General features: G+C 37.7%; 2 protein-coding genes across 2 annotated transcripts; one reads left to right on the top strand and one right to left on the bottom strand.

Annotated features, from left to right (window-relative positions):
• Positions 7-4,310, top strand: LOC107634598 (transcription factor SCREAM2-like). Its single transcript, XM_016338025.2, has 4 exons — positions 7-413; positions 585-845; positions 2,241-2,411; positions 3,080-4,310. Exons 1-4 carry the CDS (start codon positions 102-104, stop codon positions 3,170-3,172), a joined length of 837 nt encoding a protein of 278 aa, XP_016193511.1. The 5' UTR covers positions 7-101; the 3' UTR covers positions 3,173-4,310.
• LOC107630858 (auxin response factor 2) lies at positions 3,899-8,662 on the bottom strand (the record flags this gene model as incomplete). Its single annotated transcript, XM_021119227.1, is given in 15 exon segments — positions 3,899-4,394; positions 4,550-4,749; positions 4,842-5,032; positions 5,121-6,034; positions 6,130-6,301; positions 6,383-6,458; positions 6,614-6,733; positions 6,916-7,080; positions 7,162-7,252; positions 7,374-7,458; positions 7,554-7,709; positions 7,837-7,893; positions 7,995-8,090; positions 8,185-8,297; positions 8,397-8,662. Coding segments are annotated over 14 exon segments (2,532 nt in total). The 3' UTR covers positions 3,899-4,394; positions 4,550-4,571.

Here is an 8,662-nt window from a genome sequence, read left to right on the forward strand (position 1 = left end):
AACACAGGAAAATCAACGTCACAGATGAAAGAGGAAAGGGCAAACTTGATGAGGAGGAACAACAAGGGAATAATAATGAAGAAGAGAAAAGGAAGCTGGAGATGGAAGATACTGGAGATGGAAGTTTGTTAAACAGCTATGATGATTATTCTGATCATGACATGGTTGAGGATAGTATTGACAACAACAACAACATGATGAAGATGGAATCAGAGAGTAGTAGTAAAAACAAGAATATTATTGGTGAAAACAACAACAGAAACAGTAACAATAATCTCAATTTGCAGAAAGGGAATAATAACAAGAAGAAGACAGGGATGCCTGCTAAGAACTTGATGGCTGAACGCCGCAGAAGGAAGAAGCTCAATGACAGACTCTACATGCTCAGATCCGTTGTTCCTAATATCAGCAAAGTAAGCAACGTGTTCTTAATAGCCACTGTTTTGTTCATTCTTCTTCTTTCACTCAAATAATGTGAACTGCATGAACTTAAGGTCTTAGCTTAAAGCATTCAAAAACGCATTTTTTATTAAGCTAACATGTATATATAGCATGCATGGTTATTATATATGTGGTTATGAAAGATGGACAGGGCTTCAATACTTGGGGATGCAATTGAATATATGAAAGAACTTCTGCAAAAGATTAATGACCTTCATAACGAATTGCAATCAATGCCTCCTACGGCACCTGCTTCAAGCTTGCATCATCCTTTGACACCAACTAATAATAATACTGCTACTCTACCGCCAGCAGCTGCTTCTCTTCCCAGCCGCATGATGATGAAGGAAACTGCTTCTTGCCCCACTTCTTCATTGCCAACTCCCAATGACCAGCCTGCCAGGGTAATATTAACTATTATTGTTCTTGTTCTTTCTTATTAACTTAACTTTATTTTAACAATGAGCAATACCATGTCTATCTGGAAGTTATATGTTCAGATGATTCTTTTTCTTGATATGAGACTTACTACAGACATTTGTTTAGGAAAAGAGTGAATTGGACAACTTTTCATGTATTTTATGTTGCTAAATTTAGATGTAATTAAGATGAGCAATTCTAAGATGAAGAGGAAAGTTAGGTGAAGAGTGAAGATTATATACTCTTTACACTTAAAAAAATACAAAATTAAAGACATCATGTGTAATGTACACTTTTTTTCAAAAATTAACTATATTCTTCATTCTTCACTGTGAGGAAGTCAAAATCAATTTAAATTGTTAAAGAAAATTTTAGAATAATCATAAAATCAAGTTATTAATGTCTAGTTACACATGTCATACTGTGATATGCATAAAAGGTTTGACTATTACTCATGGTCAACGATATATATACAATTTATATTATCCAACTTGTATACAAGACCAAGAGTCTCATAGTTAGTGGTGTCTTGTTGCCTCCACAAAAACAATATAAATAAGTGGTTTGGTTAACTTAGTTTTATGATGATGCAATGGAAGTTAAAATGTAGTAATTTTGGAAAGAAAATTGTAAGGTTTTTTTTATATGTTGTGTCTTTATATTTATTTTGTGTATTAAGTTATTAGTCATTCTTTTAGTTAGAGAAGACTGGTTTTTTAATTTTAGTATTCTTTTTGTATTTTAAATTAAGTGTTTACATCATTTGATTTGGTATTTTGAGTGGAGTATCACAAATTACTACTTTGTATTTTTATATCAGAGATTTGATTTGAGTTGAGTGATTACCATTTAGGATTTCTTTAAAAGAAATTTTGCTAAGGTGAAGTAACATCACTAATTACTACTTTTTATCTTACTAAAAATTTGGTTAAGATAGAGTGATTATCAGATTTTATAATTTTGTTACATTATGTTGTTTTTAGTAAAAGATTTAATATTCCTTCATTGTCAATGGTGTAAATTTTGCACTTCTGCTTGCACACTCCGTTTTTTAACCTTCACCAAACATCACTCTTCACCAAAAAAATTTCAAATATGATTTGTTATTTATATTGTTGTTGAAGTGTTCATACAATATTAGATAGTGGACCTAAAATTCCTTCTAATTCAAGATCAGGTTTATTACTAAAGAGGGAAAATGAAAGAAATTCTCTAAAGATAAGTAGTGTTGTTATTATAGGAGATGATTTTAAATTCGGATAAGTATATTAGTTAAGAGTTTGTATATGCATATAGACTATCATTAACACAATGCAATGCAGGCACGCAATTATTTGTGATTTCTGTTTTTATTAATTAGTTGTGTTCACTATGTAAAGGTTGAGGTTGGGTTGCGTGAAGGAAGAGGAGTAAATATCCATATGTTTTGTGATCAGAAACCTGGTCTGTTGCTCTCAACACTCACCACTTTGGACAACCTTGGGTTAGATATCCAGCAGGCTGTTATCAGTTTCTTTAATGGCTTTGCTATGGACATTTTTCGAGCTGAGGTATATATGCGTGCTAACATGCACTCTTTTAAATCTATATCTTTTGTTCCATACCCACGAAATTATTACTTGATATATTCCCAATACTTACCACTTCAAACTCTTGGTATAAGTTCATATTATTATTGTACCTTATACAATACAATAAAAATGCTATTTGTACCCTAAAATCAGCCACCATGTATTTAGTTACCCGTGGTCTCTTAAATGAGTATGGGGAGACTATACCATTTGAGCTATAACTCATGGCATATAGTTAAGTAGTTTATTTCATTTTTAATATGTATTTCTTATTTCAATGTGTATTCTATATTGATGACTGATTTTTAATAGATATATATGTTATCACAAAAATGCTATTTGCACACCCAAACCAGCTACCAAAATTAAGTATCATGTATTTGTGTATTAATACATGTGTAGTTTAGCTCATTGTCAATATGTATTTTGTATTTCAAAGTATATTTTATTCAGGTGGTTAATTTTAGAGGCTAATTTTTTTTATATCTAGCATAGATGATGTTATAAGTGGCAGTTTATATTCCATGCATCACAAGAGTTATATTAATGCTACTATGATTTATGCTTCTCTAGTACGTGCATTCATTAAGTTTCTTGTTTATTTCATGTTTTTTGGGTGAAAGGGTTAACTTTCCTACCTTTTTCAGCAATGCAATGAAGGTCAGGATCTCCACCCAGATCAAATCAAAGCAGCACTCATTGAAGCATCTGAAGCATCCGGCTTCCATAACATCATTTAGTGTGTGATATTGCTAGAAACTCATAAGTTTCTATTATTTAGTTCTCTTTTGGTCAAAGTGGGAGAAATTTTACATGGATTTTACCGGATAAACAGCACGAGCACACTGTTTAGCACCGAGTACATGTACATGCACATGTTGAACTTGAATTAAACTTAATTTCAATTCATGGTCCCTATGTATAACGCTTTTAGCATGCAAATGCAGGAAAGATTTAAGGGTTTAGCCAGCCAGAGTCCCCACCGGAGCCTACTTTTAGTAATCAAAATAAATGACCAACCCTTAGGGCCAAAGCTTGATAGACATAAAGGACAGAACATGGAAGATGATGAGGTCCACAACGTGCTACAATAGCGTTTGTGTTTCTGGTTGAAAAGTTGTGTTTTTATTTAAATGAAAAACTATAATTGGACCTTCGACCTTGGTGCTTTCTAGGAAGGAAGCTTTATCACGTAACATTGGTAGAAACTAGAAACTAGAGAGGACCACATTGCAAGTAGTAATGCCACATCAACAAATACCCACGACACATTACACTACTAAATAATTTTCAAATCCCCCATCAAGATTTTCGGACCAAAGTGTCCACTTTCTTCTATCAGGATATGACTAGAATTTTAATCTTCACCGTTCACGCGGAAACCCTATGACCGTAATGCTACCTCACCCACCAAACACCAAGGCACAAATGTGGAAAGGCACAGAATTATAATTATATTATACATGTTGCAAAATCCAAATTGATATCCACAATGATAATGATCTCCGATGAGTTCTCATATACTGGCACAAGTTATCACTAAAATAAAGAGAACAATCAAATTTAACAATCAGATAAACCGCCCTTGTATATGAAACATAGTTACATTAATTAATGGGTTGGGGTTCTAAGGATATGGTAGAATAACTATGTACACGGCAGGATTGTTGAAAAATGCAAGGCCAACATAACCCACCATATCACCTTGATCAAGACATCATGCATTAACACTATACTAAGCCTATTACTAGAAATGCATATATACTAATACTACTCATTCCACGACATGGTCCAAAATTGGATGGATACCCATTCATGCCATCCATATTCTGATTCCAAATACATGCGTGTACTTCAGAAGCAGTCAAGTTCAGAATTGGAAATTTCTTCATATGGTCATATTCTCCAACTGGATGGCTTCTAACAGTCGTCCCATACTATATATCCACTCCAGTCCGGAATCTGGATCAAGACAAAGTTAAGTTAGACCGGAAGATTCTTCCAGGAAACTAAGGTTCAAAGTTCACGCAATGCAACAACATGAATTGGACAAATATCTGGGGATGGAAAACATCATTGACTTTGGTGCTTATAGGAGTAGGTGAGAACAGGGTTACCTGGAAGCTACAGGAAACAAATCTAAGAATGATCAGGCGTTGAAGTTGGGTGATGCGGCTGGCATCTGATTTCTTGTGCATCAACACCTTCACTAGCCAACTGGTTCTCTTCGTTTTTTGAACTTAAAGTACCAGGGCTCATTTTCTGGATCTCCTCTCTGGGATAGATGTAAATTTTACGTACCATTGCACAAAACTCCCTGAATTAAACAGAATGAAAGCAAATGATCTCCCCTTTCTTAAGAAAATATACGATTTAATACTAAGATGTGTAATTAATAGTGATCCTTACTGCCATGGATCATCACCAACAAGCATCATGTCGCCCTCATTGTCAGTGTATACAGTAAGCCAGTCCTTTTTGGCAGAAATCAGTTCACCCCCAAATTCAAACAACTGATCCAATTCAGCAATTAATTCACCATAGCCACTGAATTTCGTAAGATCCACTGACCTACCAAGGGCAATCCCCTTCTTGTGAACCTAAAATAAAAAACAATAGATTAATTTTACTAGAAAAAGTCCAACCTGTTATTTTCTTTAAAGTCCATCGAACACTAAAGAATCTTACTTTAGTGCAACTCCTAGCAGAACCACTGTGTGGTTTGAGTTGAACATCTCTCAGATGCAGCTCATCGACTACAGCTAGACCATCTGCTGCTTTAGAGCCCATTGAATTTTCAGACTTCTGTTCATTTTCAAATGTACGATGCTGGTGTGTGGGGTACGTGTGACTCACTGTCTCACTTGCAACATTTCTTTGTGATGTAGGAGTCTCTGGTGCAGGTGGGCTACTGAGAAGTGAGATGCCAAATAGTTTACAGTCACCATCTTTGGGTCTTGCAACATCAGAGGTTTTCGCTGATTTCGGTTTAGGCAGCAGTTCCTTGGAACGAGGACTCTCATATTGAGCAAGAGGTGGTGGTGGCATTGACAAGTTTCCATGTGAATTCTCAACTTTATGACCATGAAGCACAGGGTATTCACCAAATGCACCATACCTCAAGTTCCCTCGAATTTGGTAAGCTGCATCACCACCTTGGGCAGAAACTTTTGCATTAGGCTCCAAGAGGTTGAGTGATAAACTAGAAGGTATTACAGACCATGGACTGCTACTTGGCACATTAGTTTTGCCTTCACGATCTAATAAATGCTTTCTACCAGGGTTAGCAACAGAATCAGACTGATCAATCAAGGATGACCGGGAAGAAGGATCTCCATTGGCTCCAAAGCCTGAAAGAAGATCCGAGTATGGCAGCTCATGCCTCCCCATTGACATCCAGCTCTCTGGCCCATACCTTCTAGAAGTAGAAACAACATCAATCTTCTCATCATCTACTGCTGGTGGCCACACGACAGACTTCTCAGCAGTATCCGACTCATTACTTTCTGCAAAGTTGCCCCGCAAGGTCGAGAATTCTTGACCTTGCAAGACCCTTGGAAATCCGCTTGGTGGTAAAGGGTCTACGCTCGCTTTAGATGATGCTGTCTAACCACAAAAGAATGTATCAGAATTCACATAACCAGCAAGAAAGAATACTTAAACACCAAAGATCCAATGTCACTTATCCTATACATACCTTCACGAGTAAGAACAGAAGAATCTGGGGATGATGGAATGGCATTCGAACGAGGCCTTTTAGGCCTGGGCATTGGAAGAGGGTTTAGAGCTGGCGGAGCAAGAGCAGGCTCTATTTTCCAAGGGGAAACTCTCTCAGGACGAGGTATGGTAGATGTTTCGTCCCATCTCACCTGAAAGACACATCACACATGAGGAACTTGTCTAAAACATGCCTGTCAAAACAGCCACTATCATAAAAACAAGAGAACAACCTTTAGACTTCTCCATTTGGATTCTGGCCACCTCTTGGAGTCGGCATCTTCAATCCCAACAATAGTACCAGTGAACCTACACATTTAAACATGCCAAGGCCAGGAATTTCTTCCATCAAATTGTATATTTATTAATAATAATGCAATACATCCAAATTTCATAAACAAACAAGAGACATAAAAGAAAAAGAAAATCACAATATATGACTAAGACACATTAACCATTCCTACCTTTGCTCAGGAGCCTCTTCACCTTCAAACCTCATTTTGAACCGCAATCCTATAGTATAATTGTTTTTAAGAGACTCCATATACTGATCATATGGTACAATGAATTCAGCTGGACTGGTCCTGCAAGTAAATATTGAAAGAATTACGGTAAATCCCACAATGGGCAATCAAACAGCAAGAAACAAACAATCAAACCAACCCGTGTGTGCATGCAGGCACCTAGCCATCCACACCCATAATATTCAATAATAAATTATTGCAAGCTTGAGATGGACATAGCTTTGGGGGGGAAAATTACAAACCTCGGCTTGTAATAAACAGTGAACATGGTCCCAGTCAAGATGGCATGCCATGCAGTTGCAAGCACACCAAGATGCATGCTGTGGCTAGAGATAACTGATGATGGAACATTACCCTGCTGTCTCATTGCGCGCCTGACACCAACTCGAAGTTCCCCATTCTCACCTCTGGAACTTACTAAATTAGTCATACTAAATAGAATAACAAAGCAGTTACATCTTAGAAACCCCACTCACGAAATAACAAACCTCAGAAATATAAATGCATCCCCAGCAACCAGCCTCTTGGAGCTGACAAAAACACTCCAACCACTTTGTAGTAAGTGTCTGCGCGGTTGACCTGGAATTTTCAGGCCTCCTCAGTGACAGACAAAAGAAATAACACAAAAGATACACTATCCAAACAAAAGATATGCCTCTCCTACGTATGTCATATAACTGCTAGAAAAATGAGTAATTACCGCGAAAGATATGCCTGAATCGCCACTCATTTCCATGGAGATCCTTGGCCACCAGTTCCTGGGTGGGTGGCTGCTTTGACATGTCCTGTTCACAAACAAACAGAATCGATGATAAATCCTCCAAATTCAGCTGTAATGAACCCAGATAAATGAACTGATAACGAATGGTGAAACCCATACCAAGGGAGGAAGACACTCGTCAGCGTGTCGTCTCAACACTGAAAATCCACCATGAGTACTAGTGTCGGATGCCGTTAGAGTCTTGCAAAACGAATGCACGTGAAATCGTGGCGGCGGAGCTGGCGGAGGCGCTTTCTCCACGGCATTCTCATCTTGCTGTGAATATTAAGATCCAATTTCCCAAAAGAAAACAATTAGAGAGAGAGAGAGAGAGAGAGAGAGAAAAGAAACAAGTTATTCAACAACTACCAAGCCAAAAGCCAAAAACAAGTGGATAACTTACATTTGGCTCCGGAAGTAAAGTCACCTGAGCAAACACCTCATCTGTGTCCGGCTCCGCCTGAAAATTTCAGTAAAAAAATTAGGAAAATAAGAAAACAAGAAATTCAGGAATCTCGTTGATTTATGAAAGGTCCATGAGTCCATCCAATTTCAGAGTACCTTGAGCATGACGTTGATGACGCGACAAAGGATCTTGGACGGGAGATCGTAAACCGGCATATGCTGCTCCGCAACTTGATTCGTGGACGCCTCCACCTACAGAAAGAAATATCCATTAGAGAAGGAAGAACAGGTAGAACCTCCGAAATGGAGAATTTAGTATTGAAAACAAGAGAGAAAGGTGCTAAACCTGCTCAATATGTCCTTGAGGGAAATAGAAGACGAGCTCTCCTTCTTTCGGCACTGTCACAAGGGGACCTGCACACGCGTGCCATAGCTCCTTGTAAAGCGCAGCTTCCGCGTCTGTGAAAACAAAGCAAAACCAGATACTCAAATCACGCTCCACGAACCAAATGCTTCTCATGAGAAACCATAAAAAATGAGAAGCTAAAAGACAGATACCTCTAGCTGATGACGATGAAGAAGAAGAAGAAGCGTTTTGAGCCTCTGCTGCGTTCATTCCACCATTGTTGTTGTTGGTTTCCACTTTTCTGTTCATCAATTCCTCTGTTGATGCCATTACTTCTTCCTCGCACTCTCAGATCTCTCAAAAAACACACACACACAAACTCTATCACATCACAGAAACAAGAAAAAGGAAAAACAACCGAAAATCTTTTGGCTTCGTCTCTTCCCTTCTTCTACAGTCCAGAATCTACACAAACAAA

The sequence above is a fragment of the Arachis ipaensis genome, chromosome B03 (assembly GCF_000816755.2).
Source record: "Arachis ipaensis cultivar K30076 chromosome B03, Araip1.1, whole genome shotgun sequence".
Classification (NCBI taxonomy): Eukaryota; Viridiplantae; Streptophyta; class Magnoliopsida; order Fabales; family Fabaceae; genus Arachis; species Arachis ipaensis.

Bases quoted from the DNA above. Each gene is read 5' to 3' on its own strand.
- LOC107634598 (XM_016338025.2), top strand. From the start codon at position 102: ATGGAAGATACTGGAGATGGAAGTTTGTTAAACAGCTATGATGATTAT. The intron at 414-584 runs GTAAGCAACGTG...TGGTTATGAAAG, and splicing joins TTGTTCCTAATATCAGCAAA to ATGGACAGGGCTTCAATACT. The intron at 2,412-3,079 runs GTATATATGCGT...TACCTTTTTCAG, and splicing joins TGGACATTTTTCGAGCTGAG to CAATGCAATGAAGGTCAGGA.